We start from the raw sequence: 24,681 nt of genomic DNA, 5'->3' as shown, positions 1-24,681 counted from the left end.
TCCTTAATTGGTCTCTCATATTCTTATTCCCAGACTGCTTTTGCTTCCTCTACCCATCATTAAACTCCTAATTGTTTTCTTCTCCAAATATTTCCACTTTTCTCCTGGAATCTTACTCCACGGTTACAAAATTCCATTATATCCTACCCTCAGTCTCATTCTATTAACAAATCTCTGCTTCTGCCTTGAAAACACAACTTCTTATGTCCTCTCAGATAGATGCTGTTCACTTTTCAAAATTCTAATTACCTTGGAGTTCAGAAAATAGGAAATGCCTTGCTTACTCTCCAAAGCTACTTCTAGTGTGTTAGTCCTCTACTCTTATATTAAAAATCTGTCTTCTTTAGATGCTCTGGACCATCAGCTATACTCCCTTCCCTCCTTGTCTTATCGTTAATATGTACTAGCTTCCTATTAGCATCTCATTCTTAGTCTTGTCCCTCTGTTCTATAAGTCCTGTCATTAAACACTTCTATGTCCACTTGGCGATCTGATTCCACACCTTACCCAGTATTTCTCAAGGCATTATTCACCTACAACAGAATCATCAAGATGCTTCTTAAAATGCAGATGCTTGGGCACCAATCATAACTCTGAGTCAGAATATCTGGGGGCAAGGCTCAAGAACCAAATAAAAATACTAAGACTGTCAGACTGGTCATCAAAACAAAATTTAGTGTATCTTACTTATAAGAGATATCCCATAAATGTTAGGACACAGAAAGTACGAAAGTTGAAATATGTAAATAAGGTAAACCACACAAGCACTAACTAAAAATAAGTTGGCTTTAACTATTTTAATATCAGACAAAATAGTCTTCAAGGTACAATGTATTACCAGATATAGGGAGGCGCATATTAAAATAATAAAATGTTAAACCCTTTAGGAAGTTCAAACAATCATAAATTAGTACTCATCTAGTAATATAATCTCAAAGTATATAAATGAAAAATGGACAGAAATAAAATGAGGAACAGACTAATTCACACTTATAGTTGGAGATTATATTACTCATTCCTTAGCAATTGATGGAAAAAACAGACCAAAAAAAACCCCCACCCAATAGAGATGGAGAAGATTTAAAAAATGATTACCACATATTTAGAACACTGCACCCAACGATTACATAATATACTTTGTTTTCAAGAGAATATGAAATTTTTATCAAAATTGACCATAAAATTGGACATGGAGCAAATCTCAACAAACTTCAAAGGATGAAAGCATACAGCGTATATTCTCTAAGCACAATGAAAGGTAACTGAAATCAATCATTAAAAGATAATAAACATTATCAAATGTTTGGAAATTAAGAAGCATATTTAGAGTTTTTACAGGACTGCAAGGTTGGTTTAACATTCAAAAAAATTAATCAACATAATTTACCACAGTAATGGAATAAATCAGGAAAATCATGATTATCATGAAGAGGTGACTGGTAAATTCGACACCCATTCATGATATAAACTCTCATTGTAAGAGGAATAGAAGGACATTTCTTTAATCAAATATACCTATAAAAAACCCTCTAGCAAATACTTTACTAAATAGTGTTATACTGAAAATTTCCCATGAGATGGGAATGAAACAAAGATGCTTGTTGGTGCCACTTCTATTCAACATGGTACTGGAGTTTTAGCTAATTCAGTAAGACAAGCAGGAAAGAAAACCAAGACAAGAGGTGAACAACATGAATAGAATGCATGCTGGGTGGGGATAGGAAAAAGGAGTAGGGCAGAAGGCAGGGAAGGGGCAGAAAATTGGACTAAAGTTCAATTACAACTTAACATTGTAAAGCACTAGACCATAACTTCCCTCTTACTAAGCTTCTCTGATCCTTCCTACAAACCTGTAGACTCAATAAAGCACATATTATTGACCTCTGTTTTCCAGATGATGTAACTATGCCTCAAAGAGGTAAACTGATTAGTCTAAGGTCACTCTTTCAGAAGTGAAGGGCAATTGACTCAGGAAGTGAGGGTTTAAATCTAAGTTTCTTTTCAATATGTCATGCTCTTTCACAGAATGGGAGCTAGAAAAATCCAAAGGGAAAATTTGTTCAGAACTTGCTATTGGGTCTCCCAAACCTAAATAAAGTTGCCACTGAATTTAGGAATATGGTTGGCCAAAATGACACAAAATAGGTCAGCTCCTACTTCAAACTTATAGAAATGCTATAAAAATATTTTGAGACAGAAAGACTAGACAGAGGAGAGACAGAGAAGACTAGCTCAAGAGAAAGTAAGGAGAAAGGAAGGAATATCCCCAAATGCTAGAAATGAAGAAAAAACTTAAAATCAGAGTGAGATATGATTTTAAGTTTTTTAAGTTCAGAGGAACTGACATAGATTCAGATATAGCTTCAGGGCTGGTGCCTGGAGTCTTAATGCCCATCCAGGAATAGCAGACCTGTTTTCCAGCGTTCAAGGCAAAAGTATATGTGGATGAGTGATGAAGACTAGACTGTAGTTGCCTTTTTGAAATCTGGACCTTTGATGAGCTGCCCTATGAAAAGAGAGGTGGAAAAACATTGTCCACAGGCTCAGGGAAATGGCAAAAACTTTCAGTCAGGGGCCTCAGACAGAAGGTAGAGATAAGATAAATGGTCCACAAGAAATGGAAACTACAGGTCTGTGCTGCAATCAGATGCTGGGGGAATTTACATTACCTAGATTTACATTATCTGAGCTGAGAAATTGAAATCCTTAGGGTCTTGGCAATGACAGAAATGAAAAGGCACTGTATAGGGATACTTTCACAATATAGCATACAGCACTTCCAAAGGGAGAGGAAAAAAATCCTGTTGAAGATGTGATCATCTTAAAGAATTACAAGCCATACAAGGAGATACATTTCCATGAAGCAGAGTAGCATATATAGCAAGAAGCATAGCTACCTCTCCTCCAGAAAAAAAATAACTATGTTAGAAATGATTAAAATAAAAAAACAGACACCATAATGAAGGATCAGGACATTTTGGAAAATTTTTACATTTTAAAAAGAACTAAAAGGAACATCTAGAAATTAAAAAGCATAGGTACTTGGGATGAAAAACAGTGTAGATATATTAAAAAGCAGATTAGATATAATTGAAGAGATTCTTAGTTAACTGGAAGGCAGATATGAGTACACCATCCAGAAGGCAGCAAGGAGAAATATTAATAGTTATGAAGAACAAAAATCTCATAGAAAGCCAAGAGGAAGGGATAGAAGAAATGAGGGAAGACAGATAATGACTTAAAATTCTGAAGAATAAAGACATGAGAACCATGACTACTACTGAATAGGATGAATAAAAACGAACCTACACCTAGATACAGGTTAGCAAAACAACGAAATATCAAAGATTAAAAAAACACAAAAAATATTTTAAAAGCAACCAAAGAAGAAATTACCTTAAAAAGGAATAATAATTAGGCTGATGGAAGATTTCTAATCAGCAGCAATGTAAATCAGAGCTATGGAACAATAGTTTCAAAGAACAGAAGGAAAATAACTATCAATCTAGCCAACTACGTTGCCTTCCCTATGTTTCTTAACATAAAGGAGAGAGGTGTGCCAGCAGATGAGAGACTTGTCAGAACTAGCTGGCATTAGCAAGGACCAATGATATCTGGGAAGATATTTAATTTAATTAAAACTATACCTAATTCCTAAACACAAGATGGAACAAATGACCCAGACATGAAGCTCCAGGAGCTTTTGCCTTTGCATTATATTTCTAGCTGAAAGCTGGCCGTCTTAATAGCACAAGCTTAGACAGAATTATTTACAGAGGATGCTATGTGAACTCTAGATAAATAGCATAGTGATTAAAACTGAAGTCTGTGGCATCAAACTGTTCAAATCTTGACTTTGCCTTAGTTTCTGCACCTACACATCTCAGTTTTAAAAAGGTGAAATAAGAAGAGACATGTAAAGCAACTGGCACAGTACCTGGCACATAGTATGAATGTAACAAATTCTAGCTATTGCTATTAATCTTGACCATAGTACTGTAATTTGATCATGTAACCAGAAGCAGTTATCTTTATTACAATTATTGAAAAACTAAAATATAAAAGACACATACTCTGACATCCACTGAGCAGCCCACAGTCCATGATGGATTTCCCAGTACTTGATTTTGGCATAGAAGATGGACTAATGAAGATTTCCCAACACCTGTAAGAGATACAAGAACTCTAGTCATGTAAGAGACGATGCTGAAATCTGTTTTGGAAAGAGTAAGACTAATACTACACAGGAATAATGTTAAGTAAAGCATAGTTGTTAGAATGCCATACCAACAATATAAGCTTCACTGAATAAAGTGAAGATGGTAAAAGGCAGTGGTTCTCTCAAATTTAGTATCAGAATCACCCAGAGGGTGGGTTAAAACATGGAATGCTGGGCTCCACCCCCATACTTTCTGATTTAGAGGGTCTGTCTTGGGGACCAAGATTTCTAACAAGTTCCCAAGTGATACTGATACTGGTCCAGGGGTCTCACTTTGAGAACCACTGGTCTAGGGCAATTTCATATTAATGAATCCCTTTCCTTTTGAATGATTTAATCAATTTAGCCTATTTTAGAATTGTAGAATCTCAACAGATCTTAGAAGTAATCCCTCTCTCCTTCACACCAACGCTGAGGTCCCCTCCATGGCATCCTGTTAGAGGGTCTTCGGTCTTCCAGACTGAGCTTGAATACTGTCAGTGAGAGGGATTCACCATTTCACAATTCTAAATTTAGACACTCCAGTTCTCCCACATGGTGATTTAAAAAAAGCAGCCAATCACTTAGCCCAGACTTAGCTTTTGGAAAAAAGATCAACTCCCTCTTCTACATCATGTCCCTTTAAGTCACCATTTGATCTTCTTTTCGATTTCTTGGGCTTAGGGAAACCTAGTTATTAATGCTAAGGATAGCATTCAGAGATTTGTATCAAGAGGAAAGGGAATGAGCTCTTCCTCTACATCCATGTGTGGAGTCACTCACGCATTCATTTAACAGCATTTTTGGGGTTCCATTATGACAAACATGGTTGGTATTTTTACAAATCACTAGTTTTATCAAAAATTTAGATCATCTCTTTGATCCTACTGTGTATGAACCTATTGTTTATGTTAATTTTTATTATTAAAAGTTACATTTACAACCTAGAAAGTATGTACAAATGAAGGCCAGGCACGGTGGCTCACATCTGTACTCCCAGTGCTTTGGGAGGCTGAGGCAGGAGGATCACTTGAGCCCAGGGGTTTGCGACCAGCCTGGGCAACATAGCAAGACTGCATCTCTACAAAAAACAAATATTAAAGAAATTAGCCAGGCACGGTGGCCTGCGTCTGTAGTCCTAGCTACTCAGCAGGCTGAGGCAGATGATCCCTTGAGCTCAGGAGTTGGAGGTTGCAGTGAGCTATGATCACACTGATGTACTCCAGCCTGGGTGACAGAGTGAGACCCTGTCTCTCTTAAAAACAAAAACAAAAACAAAAAAAACACCTTAAGACTACTGTCAACATGAAGGTTTATTTAATTCCACATGAAAAGTTTTTCTATGAGCAGGTGGTTATTGTGATTATATACACAGTATACTTAAAAACAATAAAACAACATAAGCCTCTGCTTCCATAGCTTGTTCTGTCTGGAATATCCTACCCATCCTCTCCTTTCCCTCCCCTCCCACATTGGCCTGGTGAATTTACCTTTGGAGACTCAGCATCATTCTAGTTATAAAGTATTTTCTGACCCAACACAGGGAGAACTAAGCATAACATCCACTATCCTCTGGGCCTCCACTGTACCCTGTACATTTTCCTACAGAGCACTTAAAATACATTATCATATGTGTTTGTTTATAGGTTTTATCAACTGTATTTAATTTTAAGTTCCTTGAGGGTTCTCATGCATCTTTTTTATCTTCAGTACTTAGATCAGAACCTTAATTAGAATTTATTGACTAAAAGTTTCCATATTATTCCAAAATCTTCATAAACATTTAAAGCATCTCCATAGTACTTCAAAGAGTAGACATAAAAATTTACTTAACCATTCTTCCATTATTAGATATTTAGGGTGTTTTGAAATTTTTGATATGCTAGTGAAAGGTTATTTCTGTTTAAACCTTTGTTTAAAATTAAAATTATGTCCTTAGTATACCTTCCCAGAAGTAAACTCAGTACTTAAAAGGAAACATTTGAAGTTCTAGATATGTATTGACAAATAACTTCATGGGGTTATGCTGCCATAAGCCATACACTTGAGCCTGCAGGTCTTGTTGCACCTCAACAGTATCATGTAGTTGGTTTTTCATCTTTGTTAACCTGATAAAGGAATAAAAGAGACATCTTGGCCAGGCGCTTTGGCTCACGTCTGTAATCCCAGCACTTTGGGAGGCTGAGGCAGGCAGATCATGAGGTCAGGAGCTCGAGATCAGCCTGGCCAACATGGTGAAGCCCGTCTCTACTAAAAATACAAAAATTAGCCGGGCGTGGTGGTGGGCACCTGTAAGCCCAGCAACTTGGGAGGCTGAGGCAGGAGAACTGCTTTAACCCAGGAGGTGGAGGCTGCAGTGAGCTGAGGTCGGCCACTGCACTCCAGGCTGGGTGACAGAACAACACTCTATCTCAGTGGGGCGGGGGGGAGTGACATCTTACTTTAGTCTGCATTTCTTTACTTTCTGATAAAGATCAAAGATTATCATTATGATTATCCTGGCAAATCAGTTGTTTTTCCTCTCATAAATTCTCTGTGGATCTGTTCTGTACGTTTATCTACCGGGTTTTAGTGTTAATTGATATGAGCTCTTTATCTATTAAATATATTAATCATTTTATGTATGTGTAATTGAATCAAACATTTTACCAGGCTTCCCTTCATTCTTTTAATTTTTTTACATAGAAACATTCAAGATTTTTAAACACTCAAAATTATATTTGTCATTGAGTTTACTGCATTGTATCTGATATCTGTAACTTTTAGGATATACCATTGATTCTGTATTTGTAAATAGGTTTGTTTATGTTCAAGGAATGTATCTAGCCACTTAATTGCTTGATGCAACACTTGAGGCCTAGTTTAGCTTAATTGTGTTAGGGTAAACATTTCTAGGCAGTAAAATCGTATAGCTCTCCATGAATTAACTGCTTTGGGTGATTAAGTATTAGCTAACACGGGATGAAACCCTAAACAGTAAGAACAGTTGAAGTGCTAGGGAATAATGGCTAATTTCATTTCTTTAAGAATTTTGGGAGCTTCTGACTCTATGTGTTCACCTTTAGAACTAAATTGGATCAAAAGAATGCACTTGACGTACTTGGGGGGAAAAAAGTCCCAATATAAATAAATGTCAGCTCCAAATACAGCTATTTGGTAACATGTTAAACTAGTCCCTAATCTCTGAAAGAAAGAGAAAACCAGATGGTAGTGAGACTTTCATGGTTCTTCACCAAATTACCAAATATCTCAATAGGATAGAAAACAAATCTCCAAATATCAACTCATTTCTTTCTTCTTTTTATTTTTATCTTTGAGATAGGGTCTCACTCTATTATCCAGACTAGAGCGTAGTGGCACGATCCTAGCTCACTGCAGCCTCAAATTTCCGGGCTCAACTGATTTTCTCACCTCAGCCTCCTGAGTAGCTGGGACTACAGGCGTGCACCACCACGCCTGGCTAACTTTCTGTATTGTTTTTGGTTTAGAGAGGGTCTTGCCATGTTGCCCAGGCTGGTCTTGAACTAAGCTCAAGCAATCCACTCGACTCAAACTCCCCAAGTGCTGGGATTATAGGCAAGGGCCACCTTGTCTGGCTAAGTCATTTCTTTATATATTTGTGAAACCCTCAAAATTTTATGAGGGAAATGGTCTTTATTTAAAAATAAACTTTCAACAAAGGCAGAGGAAGTGTAAAAAGTGTATTCTAACCTGTCAGACTGTGTACTATTAAATGACAGTTAAAAGGAGACTGACAAAATTGCCTTTTAAAAAGATAAAAAGACAATAACTAACTTTGCACATAAAGGTTAACATTAGTGAATGTGTGACAACATCTGCACATAAAGGTTAACATTAGTGAATGTGTGACAATATCAATCACTTTCCTGGCCATCACAGCTGTGTCTTCTGCTTCACAACTAAACCATAAGGGTGGGGGGGTGGGGGTAGGGAAGCTTATCAATTGCCTGATTACTTTTCCACATTTAATGTAGCAGCTAATTCTACCCCTGTTATATGATGCATTAATTCCACAGTTATAACCCCAGAACCTAATACAGTGCCTGCTGGAAAGAAAATAAATTGACTAGTTGCAGCAGTTTGCAATATGAAGGGATTGTTACATACAACAGAAAATGGAATTATAGAGGACAGAAAACACTCACTTAACATATCGTGAAGAAGTCTGTTAGTTCTGGATTCTAAATTCTACTCAGTGATACTCTTGCTAAGTCCCTTTAGGCCACCATTACTTTCTTTATCTGTAAAACTGAGTGATTTTATTAAATTAACTTTGGCACCACTTCAAGCTACCTGATAGAAATGAAGTCGACATAAATTGTGATTATGTCCATTGAGTTTCAAAAGGCAACTTTCTTAGGGGAATATTAAATAATGCTCTCTGTAAAATATTTCGTAATGCAAATAATACTCAGGGCAATGTGAAAACAGTCTTAACCTATCTTTGCCGGCCACAATTTTATTTAGTTTCTGTTAAGCTAGTTTTCAAGCCTCTCCACCTCCAAGCATCTAGCACAATGTCTCTGCTCACAACACACGCTCTTAGGCCAACTCCAGAAGAGCACATCTATAAAATGCAAGTTCAGCATTTATTGAAGTTACTAAGGAGAGATGAACTGGGGATTATGGAAGAAAAGATAAGGGCAGTGAGGTGGGAGCTGGAAATCCAGAAGTCAGCTGTAGTTCTCAAATGTCCCAGGGGTCAAAATAATTTTTCTTTGCATCCATTGAGATAAAAAAAAATAATAATTTTAACACTAGGATTAAATTCGGCTCAGCGTTAAATCCTAGCTGCTTCAGAATAAAACTCTTACTTTAATTTCTCTATCGTACAGTCTAGGACATAATAGGTTTTCAATGAAGATCAAACGAGAACCAGGAAGTCAAGAAGCTCAGTTAAGAATAAAACAGGACCACCACCCAATACGTCACTGCGTATTTATAACTTAGCGTTTAAGTTTGTGGACTCTGCGTTCAAAAGGATTCTGCCACTCACATCTCTCTGCCTCACTACTCTCATCCGTAAAATGTGATCATAGGACTAATCTCAGAATTAAATGAGTTAATGTATGAGAAGCGCTTGCCAGTTCACGTTTGTCAGTGCACGTTTGACTTCCTTAATGAACAAAATCTCTTGAAGGCACGGTCCTACTAACTTCTGTACCCTTAACACAGAACTCCATACAATACTCAATGCCTGCCTTTTTTTTTTTTTTTTTTTCCAAATAAAATAACTGACAATACACTCCAGGCTGCAGTCTTCTGGGAGACTGATGTGGAAAGCCGCGAAGGAAAAAGACCCGGGCTCCGCGACCCCCACCCGCGCGACGCCGCCGCCGCCGCCGCGTCGTCACACGGAGCAAAGTCCCCTGGGAAGTGTAGTCTTCAGGACTTCGGAGGGACTTCAGCCACGGGCCGAAGAGCCAGGGAGTTGAGGGAAGGAAGGTAAGGGGAGGGTTACTGGGTAACTCAAAAGTGTCTGTAGCCCCAGAGGTGGGGTAAGACGCTCACCTGAGTCTCCCAACACCAGTACCTTCACCCGATCCAGGGACGCCATCTTGCCACTGCCTTCCTTGGGTTAACGCCTGTTCCGGGATTGTAAGCCAATCAGAGTTGGGCATGGAGGGCAGAGCTTTCAATTTCATTGGCCGCTCGGAGCGTGACTGTCTGAATCGAAGGCTTCACTGAGCTGATTGGCTGGTCTGGTAGCGGGGTGTTTCCCCAGATGGTCGCAGGAATAGTGCGTTTTCTTTGTCGCGTAAGAGGCGTGGCTCATTTAAGCCGGTAGTTGAAGAGCTGAGGGCAGCTGTAGTGGGAGTGTTCCAGGATTCGCTTTGGTAAACCTTGTTCCCTGTTCCTTGTTCGGAGTTCCCTGGCCGGGCATTGCATTTCATGATTTCTTCTTCCTTTCGCTCCCTCTTAACTGTCCTCCCCTATTGAATTACCCTCTTGCCTTGGTCCTCTTGGTTCTCCAAAGAACCATTGACCCCGGAACGGCCCGTGTGGGACCTCGGGTAGGGCGGGCTTGGGTGCGCCGAGTGTGGCCCTAGACCCAACTGGGAGAGTCCGAGGGAGTTTGGGGTCTCGGGGTCTCGCAGTGGGGAGGAGTGCATATCACCGAACGCGTCTCGTGAAGGGCAGCTGGGTCCGGAGGTTTCGCGGTAGTTTGCCGCTATGTGTTCAGTGAAGGCGTGGAAAGTGCCATGAAATGTGGTACCAGAACACCGCAGTTAGATGTGTAGAATCCCAGGTTGTTCTAGAACTGGCGTAGTGGTGTACTGAAGTAATCTAACTGGACTCTTCGCATCCAGCTTTTTTCTCCATTCTGCAGTCAGCGCACACTTTTAACATCGTGAATTTGATCCACTCACCTCCAGCTTAAAACTGTTTTAAATTTAAGAAGAGAGTGCCCAATAGCCTGTCCAATTCTACCGTGGAAGCAAGAGTGGAGGAAGTGAAGCGGGGGGAAGCTGGCAAAATGAGCCATGTTGGAACAACACGTGTCTAGGACACATAAGGAAAGTTTTATGGAAGTACTTGTCTGGCTGTGCTAGATACTGGAAATTAATTGGTGAACAAAATGAAGTCTGGTCTTAGAGATAGACATGGAGAAAGTACAAGAAGGGAGAAAGAGCCATGGAACATGTGAGAGGGGATGATTGTACGCTACCTAATGGGGAGTCTGGGAAGGCCTCTATGAGGAAACGTCATTTGAGACTTGAAGGATGATTAGGAGAAGGGGGTTGGCTTAGTTGTAGGGGCAGAAGGAACAGCTTGTGCAAAGCTGTGGTAAGCACGGAAAGCACATGTGGCTTATGGAATTGAGAATATGCTAGTGTGGCTGGATATGAGGCTGACAGAGTAGACAGAGGGCAGAGGGTGCATTCTTTTCAACTTTGTTTCTCTAGCTCCGTGTCTGGTGCACAATAGTCCTTAAATGTTTATATGATTAAAATACACGTGTCTGGACTGGGGTAGGGAGGTGAGGCTGGGATATGACTCATGGACTATGAAGATCAAAGGAAGAAACAAAAGGTCCTAGGAGGTACCACACTCAGAAGTCTCCAGAGACCAGCCATACTCCTTCCCTAATAATGCCAGCTGCTATTCGTCTTCAGCTTATTGTTTCCATGTGGGACCATGGGCTCACTTTTTCCTCAGATATTTCCAATTTTTCAGGAGGAGCTGGAAGTTGAAATTTATGTGAACTCTTACAATTTTTAAATGTTGACAACTAATTCAGAAAATTTTTGAAACATTTCTTTGGGTGAAACAATGCGTTGGGGGGCTGCCAGTTTGAGAATTCTTACCTAAGACCTCTAGAGATTGAGTAAGGAGATTCAGTGTGAGTGGGAAGTGGTGGAGGAGAGAAGTTAGTGGTCAGGAAGGAGGATTTTAGAATGCACAGATTTTGAACAAGGTGGCACAGCTTCATTTCATTCCTAAGCTCTAGTTTCATTTGTTCAGCTACCTGCTGGGCATATTCAGAGGAATATCCTATGGTATTTCCTCAGAGACACTTCTAAAAATGATTTCCTCATTTCTTCCATATCTGCTCCTCTTCAAGTGTCACCTATTTCTCATGGCAGTACTTTTCCTAGCTACACTGGCTCAAAACAGAGCTATTTAAGATTTTTCCTACTCTCATATTCTGTATCCAATATATTTTGTTGGGTCCTTGTTATTTTTTTTTCTGTAATAACTTTCATTCATTCTGTTCTCTTCTTGCAATTTTTTGCCTTCTTCCGTAGTTTGATTTTATACACCCAATACTTCCACATTGCCTCCACCTTCACCCATTTGAGTCCATTCTTCATATTGGTATAAGAGTCGTTTTTCTAAATAGGGGATTTATTATGAATGCCAGTACTGAATTGAACTCTTATGCCAGCCCTGAAAGCAGAACACTTTGCATTAATTATCTCACTGAGTTCATACATTAACTGTGTGAGCAGGGGACCGTTAATCACTTTTTTTTTTTTTTTGAGGGTCATGTCCTGTCACCTAGGCTAGAGTGCAGTGGCTCAATCATGGCTCATTGCAGCCTTGACCTCCTGGCTCAGTTGATCCACCTCAGCTGGTACTACAGGTGCACGGCACCATACCTGGCTAAGTTTTAAAATTTTTATAGAGGTGGGGTCTTACTGTGTTTCCTAGGCTGGTCTTCAACTTCTGGACTCTAGCAGTCCCCCCATCTCGGCCTCCCAAGGTGTTACAATTACAGGTATTAGCCACTGCACCTGGCCTAATCACTTTTTATATATAAAGAAACTGAGTCTGAGAATTTTCTGGGGTCAGGGGGGCTAAGAAATACTGGAACTGGGATTTAAACCCCAAAACTGTTGGATTGTAAAGTCTTCACATCACTCCCTGACTTTAGTCTTCACAGCTCCCTAGGGTGTTTTAGGCAAAGGAAACAGGCTGAGCGATTAGTGGCACAGGGACCTCTCCATGCAGGATGAGCATTGGCAGGATATATAGTAGGTACTTTTGCTGTATAGTAGAGCCACCTAAAGAGCTTTAAAAATTTGTGTGATGCCAAATCTGGCCGCCCCGAACCACCTGAGACAAAACCTTTAGGAATGGGGCCCATGGTCAGTATTCTTAAAACGTTCCCTAGATGATTCTGCTTTAAAACCAGGCTTGAGAACTATTAGTCTGGGACATGGCATGTATGGAGCAGGGAAGGAGAATACAATAGTAGGAAATAATCCTGGAAACAGGTTATGTTGACATTTTTTTGCTGTTCTTTGTTGAATGTTTCAGAAGCCATATGTTGTGTTCTGACAACTGTTGAGGATGTAAAACAACAAAAAACCAAAACTGGGTTCAAGTACAATGTACAGACCAAACTGAGAAGGAGAGCAAAGTGTGTCCAGTAGTATGGCTGTGGTACTACTTTGGTGTCTAGCCCAGGCACTTGCCGGGCATCCTTAAGCCCTGGGGTAGCGGAAAGGCTCTAGGTTCACAGATTTGGATCTAGGTGCTACTTTGTTATATCTTATAATATATAGTCATACCTGAGTATTTATAACCTAAAGTGCGTGTTTTCTTTTGACTGCCTTTTCCTTTATTACACGAAGGGCCTTATATTTTCCCCCCAAAATATGTGCATAGATTGGTTATAGATTGGTGTGTAGAGTTTCCTTATAGTATGATACTATGGATATCAAAACATTTCTTATTAAAAGAGTATTAAATCTGTTGTGGTTGATAACCATTGATTTCAAATAAAAAGGTCAGTTGAAACTAGTATTAATAGAATATGATTCTCCATGAAATATTTCAGTGGGATGTCTGTTAAAAATTATCCTGTGGAGCCTGGCCAAGATGGTGAAACCCTGTCTCTACTAAAAATTCAAAAATTAGACAGGTGTGGTGGTACACGCCTATAGTCCCAACAACTCAGGAGGCTGAGGCAGGAGGATCGCTTGAACCCGTGAGGCAGAAGTTGCAGTGAGCTGAGCTCGCGCCACTGCACTCCAGCCTAGGTGACAGACTGAGACCCTGTCTCCAAAAAAAAAAAAAAAAAAAAAAAAAAAAAAAAAATTCTGTGCTGGGTGTGGTGGCTCACATCTATAATCCCAGCACTTTAGGAAGCCCCCAACATGGGTGGATCCCTTGAGCTCAGAAGTTCGAGACCAGCCTGGGCAAAATGGTGAAACCCTGTCCCTACAAAAAATACAAAAATTAGTCAGTCATGGTGGTGTCCACCTGTAGTCTCAGCTACCGGGGAGTTTGAGGTGGGAGGATTGCTTGAGCCCAGGAGGTTGAGACTGCATTGAGCCAAGTCACACCACTGAACTCTAGTCTGGGCAACAGGGCACCTGTCTCTATTAAAAGAAAAAAAAAAAAATTCCCTGTGGGCTAGGGAAATTTAACTTGATTTAATCTATGTGGATAGTCTAGCCATTTTTAGTTTGGAACATATTAAGTTGATATGGAAGCTGTCCTTCCTAAGCACTTTAATTACATTCTTATTAATCACAACAACTCCATTGAGGTAGTTGATACTATCCTTATATCTTAGAGAGTAAAATGTGGCTTGAAATTGTTTAAGGGATTTGCTCAGGATTACATAGTTACCAAAACACAGGCTGGTACTCTGAATTTCAAAGCCCAGGTTTTTTTTCTTTTTTTTTTTTTTGAGACTGAGTTTCGCTGTTGTTGCCCAGGCTGGAGAGCAGTGGCGCAATCTTGGCTCACCGCAACCTCCACCTCCAGAAGCCCAGGTTTTTAAATTAAACCACATGCCAATATGGGCTTTGAGAAGACAGCTTTCTGGGTCATGGTATGGAAATGAGATACACTTAGTTTCTGCTTTGTTAAGGGATTCAGTATTTAAGAATATTTTGGGCTGCGCTCCCTCTCTCATTTTCTACCTTTTTAAGGACTGGATGGTCTTTCCTTGATTATGAGATTTAATTTTTCAAGGTTAGTAAAACTATCTGGATCTAAGTATTACTTTCTTTCAGTTTTACACCAGTTAATGATTTTGTCAAACACCCCAGGTGGTGATTACTTATGTGTTTATTGGTTTGTTGTGATATTATTGTGAAAGCATGAGTATGTAAAACATCCTAGAATCTTGGTAGAAAAATTTTACTCAAGAAAAGAAACAAAGACACTTTTAGGAAATGCTAACTGCTAGTTTTCTCAGGGTTTCCAGCATTCCCAAAGAATAGTGAGCATTTCATGTAGCTTTTTTTGTGTTTCTCTTCTGAAGTAAAGGAGACTTGACATAATATATTGTTTTATAAAAAGTTACTTTTTAATCAAACATACTCTAGATCATAAAAGTAGCTATTTAAGAAATATGTAAAACTTTTTGTGTGTAATCTTTTGTGCACTCTAGAGGAAAATCTTGTTCTGCTCTGTTAAATGCTTAGATATTAGGAATGTTTTAAAACTCTTTGAGTACTTCTCTGGCACTGCAAGAATGGTGGATATGATTACCATGTTTTTATACCTGGCTAATTTTCTATTTTTTTCTGAATTCAGTATATTTAAAGTTGGAGTTCGTTGCTAAAGATGGCAGACCCAGATGTCCTTACTGAAGTTCCAGCAGCATTGAAGCGGTTAGCCAAGTATGTGATCCGGGGATTTTATGGCATTGAGCATGCTTTGGCCTTGGACATCTTGATCAGGAACCCCTGTGTGAAAGAGGAGGATATGTTGGAGCTGCTCAAGTTTGATCGGAAGCAACTTCGATCAGTTTTGAATAATTTAAAGGGAGACAAGTTTATCAAATGCAGAATGAGGGTAGAGACTGCTGCAGACGGAAAAACCACTCGCCATAACTACTACTTCATCAATTATCGTACTCTTGTTAATGTGGTAAAATATAAATTAGACCACATGAGAAGGAGGATTGAGACCGATGAGAGAGATTCGACCAACCGGGCTTCCTTCAAATGTCCTGTCTGTTGTAGTACTTTCACAGACCTAGAAGCTAATCAGCTCTTTGATCCTATGACAGGTGAGGTTTATCCAGTTTGTGAATCTTTAAAATAAAGTGTGTACTACCCTTTTTCTTAAATTGACTCATCTAATTTTTAAACCATCATATATATTATTATAAAAGTGAATGGATCAGTGTAAGTCACAGCATGCAGTCAGTCTTACTGTCCTGTTTGGCTGTCGCACTACTTTGAGAAGCCTTTGCAAAGCCTTTCTCCTTCACAAGGGAGTTTCTCACTTATGGCCCTCCTACCTCTGCCCACCCCGCCTTATTTACAACTGCAATCTACTCTGAAGGGTTGATTTCTCTACCACTTTGAGGCTGTTCTAATTTTATTTTTGACCTCTAGACAGTTGCAATACAGTGTATTTAAATGCTTTGTTAGTAAAAGTAGAAAGTGGTATCAGGAGTATATAACTAGGGCATGTAATCTGGATTTGGGGAAGGCCTCTGGAAGAAGTTAACGTTTGAGACCTAAAAGATAGTAAGAGTTAGCCAGATGAAATAAGAGGGGAATTCTTTCTAAGGTAAGACATTTAGTGTCCTTTAGATAGACATTATTATTGGAAGAAAATTGTCAACAAGATATATAATTGGCCTGATTTGATTGAATAGTTTTAAGGATTTTTAACACAATTTAGAAATGTTTCTGAAAATATAATATGTATTTTCTGCATATTTCTGAAAATACATTTTCTGAAAGTACAATATGTCTAGCATAAACATGAGAAACTTTAAATTTCTCAGCTATATAGTTATTTTATCTTGTTATCTGTTTACACAATAAAAAGAGACTAGTTTTGCTGAATACTCAATGGATCAATTTTGTCTTATTTTCTACAGGTAAAAATCTATAGAAGGACTCAATGCTATTAGATTAAGTCATTTTGTTATGATTGAATTCAGGAGTATAGGCTGCTTTTCAGTTCATAGATCTGTCTTTTTAAAAACTTCATCTGAAAGTTTAAACTTTGACCCATGAAATATTTTGTCGTACAAAAGTACAGATTTCTGTGTATGTTTTATTTTCTGATTTTTATGTTATATATGGTACATTTTAAATAATTTTAAAATTATTTTTTTAAGTGGGAAATAACCCCAATATAAATTCAGGTTATGACAAAAAGAGCCAGAAACAATCTGTGACCTTTTTTTTCTTATTTACTGTGAGGCAGTGATTTTGGATGCATTTAAAGAATTCACAATTAAACATTTAATTTGTCTGAGCCTAGCTTTTTACCTTGAAAGGGCTCCACAAGGAGAGATCTTGATTATAAGAAAGTCTTAACCATCCTCGGTATGAGAATTGCTTGAGTGTTCTATAGAGAAAGGTTGTAGAATATATCTGGAGCTCTTCAAAATAGGCTAGAAAAGTCTCATGATTCTTGCCATTCACTCTAACAGATTTCTTACAGGAGGTCTGGGTTTGGTTTTGTAATTCTCTATGGATGTTGGTTTTAACACTCTTGTTAAAGAGATGTTTAAGATGTTGGCTTCATCACTCTTGACCACAGTAAAAGGTGTTATCCAGTCCCTTAGAGCAATCTAAAATAACATGCTTCTACTACATTTATTTGTCATTTGAGTCATATTTAATTTAATGAAACTTTCCAAAAGGAGATGATTTCTACTACTTATATATCAGTATTTAGGAGATTGATCATGATACTCTTGAATTTCACCTAGATTCTGAATGAAACTAGTTGAACTCAATAGATGGCCTGTGAAAGAGATGGCCTAACATTCTGGTACAGTCAAGGGACTTGAATCAAGGAGTTAGGGTAGAGGGCATGAAAGTATTTTATGAAATAAAGCTAAAACTGAAACAATTGAGTTGTGACCAGTGTGAACAAAGACTATTTTTAATGTGAGGGCTATGGTCAGCATGAAGATGAAAAGAAGGGGTACCTGAGAGCAAGAATAAGTCACTTAATCTTGATGTCACTCAGGGGAGGATGCCCTTATCAGCCAACACTGTTTGACTTAATTGGCAGTTATGTCCTACAGTGAAGCCTGAGGTATTATGATTAAAAATTTATAATCATTAGGGACCCTCATTCTGAGAACATACTTGCCTTTTTATTGTAATGTGGCTTTTCATTTAGATGCTCCTTTAAGGGGAAAATGTGCTGATTAGGCAATATTAGGCCCCGGTTGCTTGCCAGTTCTGATGTTGTGAGTTTTGTGTTTGTTTTGTTTTGTTTTTAAACTGTTAATACCCAACAACCTCCTTTGGTCTATACATTTCTTTTAGAAATCTTTGTATTTTTCTTTATTATTCTTTCTTGTTTTGCTCAGTATTCATCTCTCTCTTCTCTACTCCCACCCCATTATGAGGAAGATGGGCAATAAAAATTTGGTGTGTATAGTAAGGTAGGAGGGAACTTTTTCTGCTGTGATAATTATACTTTGTGTATATTGGTAGATTGCAGTTTTCTTTCTAAGCCCAGTCCTGTACAAATCCAGTTTCCTGGTTGCTAGAGGAGATTGATAATATTTCTGATCAAGTGATGGAAGTATTTAATGGACTTCTACCTGCATTTCTTTTCAGTAGTTCTCAGATTGACTTGTGGTGTGCATGAGCAATTAGGGGATACTCAGGAATTGGATTTGCAGCCTTCTAGGCTTTACTGTTTTCCCTGACAGAAAATGCTTAACTCAAGTGTATGGGCAACTCTCTGCCACAGGACAAAGGGTAGTAACTCCTAGATGAGCTCCTGAGGACCACCTGCAAATTCTGGACTGAGGAAACAGACCAGCAAGGATTGTTTACCATTGTTAATTCACACATAAGCCATCGATCTTCCTACTTCAGTTTACCACTTTTCCCTACTCCATCTCTACTTTTCCTAAAGATTGTAGATTTTCTCCATACTTTCCATTTAGATTTGCTTTTGGTATTTCTGGGTTGAACTCTCTTCAGATGTATAGATACATTATTTACTAAAATGGAATAACCTATTCTTTGCACACTAGTCCCTCAGAAGCTTAATCATTAAGGTAAAACCAGCTGTTTTAAGTTTCTAAAATATGGGAGGATTATGTAATCAAAACAAAAACATGACATGAAATCTCTCAATGAATCAGCAAAATAACATCTTGTGTTTCATAAATGCGTGTTTTAGATTTAGCAAGCTTCCTGACCGTTTAAATAGACTTAAGTATTTCTGTTTTAGCAGTCTCAGCCATGGGTGATTGAGTTAATGGCACTTCTAAGTTAAGTTCAACAGCATGCTTCTCCTGAGGGGGAGAGGGGGATCTTATCTCTTTTTAGATGTTAAGGTTAGATGATTTGGAAATAGCTTTATATTTTCCATTTTTAGTTTAAAAATTATGCAACCATAATGCCAGGGACAAATTTGAAGAGAAAAAAATCACTCACAAAGCCACCAGCCTTTTACATATTACCTACAATTACAATCATAGCTTAGAATAGTTTATGATCTCTTGGTTTCTTAATGTACCAAACTCTCCTGTTTCTATCTAGTGTTCAAAGTATGTTTTAATAGGTGTAATTTTTTCCCATTTTCCTTTCCCCTCCTTTTGGGCACTTCCGTGGTATCTATTTTTTGCTGGTATAGATAAGATGCTTTGAATACTTTTGTATATATAGCATGTTATTTGTGTTCACATTTTTCCTTATGATTCTTGGCAGCGGGAATATTGGGCAAAAAAATACAATTTTAGAGCTTCTCTAAAAACATATATGGCATTGTAGTTTTACTATGGGTGAGTGGAGTAGAATTGTTAGATGTTTGAATTGGAAATAATTTGGGAGCCCCTTTTACTGTATTCACCTAGAGAAGGAGTCACATTTTAAATTTTGACATGAGATAATTTAAATTTTTTTAAAAAGGAATCTTATAAATGTATATTTAATAAAATCTTAGAAATAGAAATTGAGAGATTATCAAGTTCAACTCATCAAATAATGTGTATGTGGGTGCAATGTACATGCCTGTGTTGTACTCTTGGATTTGGAAGATCTTATAATGTAATAAAGAATAAATTTAGGGGTATATACATTGCTAGACTGTTTTAGATTTACTATTAAGGGAGAATATGACACTTCTTACGGAGATTCATCTTGTTTTGTTTGGCTCCATGGAAAGACTTAGCAACAGATTTTAGGATTAGCATAAAAATGTCTTTGATAATTAAGTAAGTCTCTAATAAATAACTCTTAAAAACAGCCAACAATTGAATAGTTCTCTTCTAGTGATGAGCTCTGAGTCACTTGGAATAGTCAAGTAAACTTGGTATCTACTTAAGATATTCATATGTAAGTTTGGAGTTAAATTATATGAGTCCCTTCTTGGCTTGTGACTACAGATAAAGCTTTTTGATTTGGACAGATCTGTTTCCTGATGGCCTCATTCATTGAGATTCCTTTTCTGTTCCCTTACCCTAACGTTTAAAAATTATTAGGATTCTGTATTTGTGAGATTCAGTTAAAGAGTTTGCCTTCATAGGGCAGGCTACTTTTTCCTGTCTTCATCTCTTTCTACTTAGGATAGGAGATACCTTTAAAATTTTTTTTAATTAAAAGAAATTTTTTTGTGGCTAAGTAAGTGTTTATGTTTATGGGGTACATGAGATGTTTTGATATAGGCATGCAATGTATAATAATCATGTCATGGAGAATGGCATATCCATCCCCTCAAACATTTATCTTTTGTGTTACAAACAATCCAATTATACTCTTAGTTATTTTTAAATGTATAATTATTGACTATAGTTACCTGGTTGTGCTATCAAATAGTAGGTCTTACTCATTCTTTCTAACTATTTTTTTGTACTAGTTAGCCATCCCCCATCCCTACTACCCTTTCCAGCTTCTGGTAACCATCCTTTCACTCTCTATGTCCCTGAATTCAATTGTTTTGATTTTTAGATCCCACAGATAAGTGAGAATATACAATGTTGATCCTTCTGTACCTGGCTTATTTCACTTAACATGATGATTTCCAGTTCCGTCCATGTTGCAAATGACTGAATCTCATTCTTTTTTGTGGCTGAATAGTACTCCATTGTGTATGTGTACCACAGTTTCTTTATTTAGTCATCTGTTGATGAACACTTAGGTTGCTTCCAAATCTTAGCTATTGTGAACAGTGCTGCCGCAAACATGGGAGTGCAGATATCTCTTTGATATACTGATTTCCTTTCTTTTGGGTATATACTTAGCAGTGAGATTACTGGATCATATGGTAGCTTTATTTTTAGTTTTGTGAGGAACCTCCAAACTGTTCTCCATAGTGGTTATACTAATTTACATTTCTACCAGCAGTGTACAACAGTTCCCTTTCCTCCACATTGCTTGCCAGCATTTGTTATTGCCAGGACAGGAGGTATCTTATAAGCAGTGTTTTCAATTCCTGAAGTGCTAAAAACACAAACAAGAAGAAGTCTTTCCAAGGTTGTTTTGCTCAGTTGTTGAGTTCTCAGTCTTTGGAATCTTACCCAGCATGGGTTAATTAGACAATTATGCTGCAAAGCTCAAAAGTATGGATTGGGGAGTGGGGGGAGCAAGAGAGGGGGGTGTTTATTAGAATAAGTTAAAATAGATATAAAAACAAGTTCTGGGAAGATAGGAACAAGTATCGTTCCTCTTCTACCCTTCCCCCCCAAAACCTTTAGGTCTGATTTTTAAAAATTCTGCAGCTTTTGATTTTGAGGATTTGAGAACTTTTTTAAAAAAACAACGTTTTGTCTGGCCTCAGTGGCTCATGCCTGTAAACCCAGCACCTTGGGAAGCCAAGGTGGGCGGATCATTTGAGGTCAGGAGTTCCAGACCATCCTGGCTGACATAGCAAAACCCTGTCTCTACTAAAAATACAAAAATTAGCTGGGCGTGGTGGAGCGCACCTGTAATCCCAGCTACTTGGGAGGCTGAGGCAGGAGAATCCGTTGAACCCAGGAGCCAGAGGTTGCGGTGAGCTGAGATTGCACCACTGCACTCCAGCCTGGGCGACAGAGTGAAACTTCATCTCAAAAAACAAAACAAAACAAAAAATCTTTTATCTTTTTTGTATTTCAATGCCAATGACATAAGAGCTAATTTATTTGCTTATTTGTGAAGAGTTGCTTTCAGGTTTTGATGCTTTGGGGTTTGATATAATATTCTATTCGTTATTGTCTTTCAGATAGTTGAGATGAGTTTGATTTGGGCCTAATTTAGAGAATTTATTGCAAGCTTTAATATTCATCCATGTACCATCCTTCAGTTTGTTGTTTTCTACCCTTCTTCTCCCACATTGTACCTTTTTTCCCCTTTATCATAAATTCCAGAATTGAGGAATGTTGCATGATTAGAACAAATTCAGGTAAATTCCTATTTAAGGAAGGAGAAGCCAATTTTATTGATTAAATTGAATTTTGGAGGGTGAGGTTGTGTTGTGTAAATCATTGATACATTTGATTCTGAATTTCAAAAACATTAAATCTGATTTTTCTTTTGCATGCAGATGAATGAGTATTTTGCAGTGTTACGTGTTCTGTGGTGAATTTTTAAAAGATAATTTTTCAAATTTCTTTTTATTATAGGTAAAATAATTAAATGTAATGTAAAACTATGTTCCTGTCATGTGTGCTACTGTTTGCTAATAGCAACTCCTTTTTCTATACATTTTCCCTTGCCCAGTTAAACTGAAGAAATTTGCTTTATGAAAATAAAGTTTAGGAATTAGACTAAAAGGTGACTTTTTGAGACTTCAAAATTACGTTTTAATAGATATTCCCCTGAACATTATAAGTTATAAAAATTGCAACAAAGGACTTGATAATGCTTTCAGAAAAGCCCAGGAATGACTGTATAGCTTCTGCATATTGATTAAGAGGGAATTGAATGTTTTTGGAGAGTTCAATATGGCATTCGTTTTCTTTCTTTTAAAAGTACATAAGTAATATATGGCCGGGAGTGGTAGCTCAACGTGTGTAATCCCAGCACTTTGGGAGGCTGAGGTGGGCGCATCACATGAGGTCAGGAGTTCAAGACCAGCCTGGCCTACAGGGTAAAACCCCGTCTCTACTAAATATACAAAAAGCTAGGCGTGGTGGCGCACACCTGTAGTTCCAGCTACTCGGGAGGCTGAGGCACGAGGATCGCTTGAACCTCGGAGGCAGAGGTTGCAGTGAGCCGAGATCATGCCACTGCCAGCCTGGGCAACAGAGCGAAACTCTGTGTAGTAAAATAAAATAAGTAGTATATGAATGAAAACTTGGTAAAGACACAAATAGTAGAGAGCTATGTAAACTAAAATGGCAAACTAGTTTTTCCTCTCTGTGACTTTTCCACTTACCCACCAATTTTCTCTGTCATAACAGAGAAACTATGAAGTTTTTGCTTATCCTTCCAGTCCTGTTACCTTGTATCCCTAACACCATCCTTCAGAAGCCCTTTAGAAATCTAACAATGCACAGTGATTCTTTATTTTCTTTTTAAAAAATTTTATTTTTTTATTATACTTTAAGTTCTGGGGTACATGTGCACAACATGCAGGTTTGTTACATAGGTATACATGTGTCATGTTGGTTTGCTGCACCCAACAACCTGTCATTTACATTAGGTATTTATTTCTCCTGCTAATCCCTCCCTAGCCTCCCACTCCCTGACAGGCCCTGGTGTGTGATGTTGCCCGCCTTGTGTCCATGTGTTCTTATTCAACTCCCACCTGTGAGTGAGAATATGCGGTGTTTGATTTTCTGTCCTTGTGATAGGTTACTGAGAATGATGGTGTCTGGCTTCATCCATGTCCCTGCAAAGGACATGCACTTGTCCTTCCTAATGGCTGCATAGTATTCGATAGTATATATGTGCCACATTTTCTTAATCCCGTCTATCATTGATGGTCATTTGGGTTGGTTCCAAGTGTTTGCTATTGTGAATAGTGCCACAATAAACATATGTGTGCATGTGTCTTTATAGTAGCATGATTTATAATCCTTTGGGTATACCCCCAGTAGTGGGATGGCTGTGTCAAATGGTATTTCTAGTTCTAGATCCTTGAGGAATCACCACACTGTCTTGCACAATGGTTGAACTAATTTACACTCCCACCAGTAGTGTAAAAGCATTCCTATTTCTCCACATCCTCTCCAGCATCTGTTGTTTCCTGACTTTTTAATGATTGTCATTCTAACTGGTGTGAGATGGTATCTCATTGTGGTTTTCATTTGCATTTCTCTGATGACCGGTGATGATGAGCAGTTTTTCATACGTCATCTATGCTGTATATGCATATGTTGGTTGCATAAATGTCTTCTTTTGAGAAGTGTCTGTTCATATCCTAAACACTTTTTGATGGGGTCGTTTGTTTTTTTCTTGTAAATTTGTTTGAGTTCTTTGTAGATTCTGGTTATTCGCCCTGTGTCAGATGGGTAGATTGCAAAGATTTTCTCCCATTCTGTAGGTTGCCTGTTCACTCTGATGATAGTTTCTTTTGCTCTGTAGAAGCTCTTTAGTATAATTAGATCCCATTTGTCTATTTTGGCTTTTGTTGCCATTGCTTTTGGTGTTTTAGTCATGAAGTCTTTGCCCATGCCTATGTCCTGAATGGTATTGCCTAGGTTTTCTTCTAGGGTTTTTGTGGTGTTAGGTCTTACATTTAAGTCTTTAATCCATCTTTAGTAAGGAAGGGATCCAATTTCAGCTTTCTACATAGGACTAGCCAGTTTTCCCAGCACCATTTATTAAGTAGGGAATCCTTTCCCTTTTTCTTTGTTTTTGTCAGGTTTGTCACAGATCAGATGGTTGTAGATGTGTGGTGTTATTTCTGAGGCCTTTGTTCTATTCCACTGGTCTATATATTTGTTTTGGTACCAGTACCATGCTGTTTTGGTTACTGTAGCCTTGTAGTATAGTTTGAAGTCAGGTAGTGTGATGCCTCCAGCTTTGTTCTTTTTGCTTAGGATTGTCTTGGCTATGTGGGCTCTTTTTTGCTTCCATATTAAATTTAAAGTAGTTTTTTCCAATTCTGTGAAGAAAGTCAGTGATAGCTTG

The 24,681-nt window shown here is 38.1% G+C and overlaps 2 protein-coding genes across 4 annotated transcripts in view; one reads left to right on the top strand and one right to left on the bottom strand.

Annotated features, from left to right (window-relative positions):
- The window catches only part of RABL3 (RAB, member of RAS oncogene family like 3), a 40,388-nt gene extending 30,582 nt beyond the window's left edge, over nt 1-9,806 (bottom strand). The window contains exons 1-3 of one of the 2 annotated variants that reach the window (XM_028843354.2): nt 9,731-9,785; nt 4,074-4,165; nt 2,411-2,506 (exon numbers count right to left, since the gene is read on the bottom strand). In XM_028843354.2, coding sequence (XP_028699187.1) covers nt 2,411-2,506; nt 4,074-4,165; nt 9,731-9,776 — 234 coding nt within the window. In that variant the 5' untranslated portion in view covers nt 9,777-9,785. 2 annotated transcript variants of the gene reach the window in all.
- Nucleotides 9,807-10,005: 199 nt separating this feature from the next.
- GTF2E1 (general transcription factor IIE subunit 1) overlaps nt 10,006-24,681 on the top strand; it is a 37,027-nt gene continuing 22,351 nt past the window's right edge. The window contains exons 1-2 of one of the 2 annotated variants that reach the window (XM_028843353.2): nt 10,006-10,056; nt 15,221-15,698. In XM_028843353.2, the coding sequence (XP_028699186.1) occupies nt 15,251-15,698 (448 nt within the window). In that variant the 5' untranslated portion in view covers nt 10,006-10,056; nt 15,221-15,250. 2 annotated transcript variants of the gene reach the window in all.

The sequence above is a fragment of the Macaca mulatta genome, chromosome 2 (assembly GCF_049350105.2).
Source record: "Macaca mulatta isolate MMU2019108-1 chromosome 2, T2T-MMU8v2.0, whole genome shotgun sequence".
In the NCBI taxonomy this organism is placed as follows: Eukaryota; Metazoa; Chordata; class Mammalia; order Primates; family Cercopithecidae; genus Macaca; species Macaca mulatta.
Note: the sequence above shows the minus strand (reverse complement) of the source record. Positions and strands in the feature narration are given on the sequence as shown.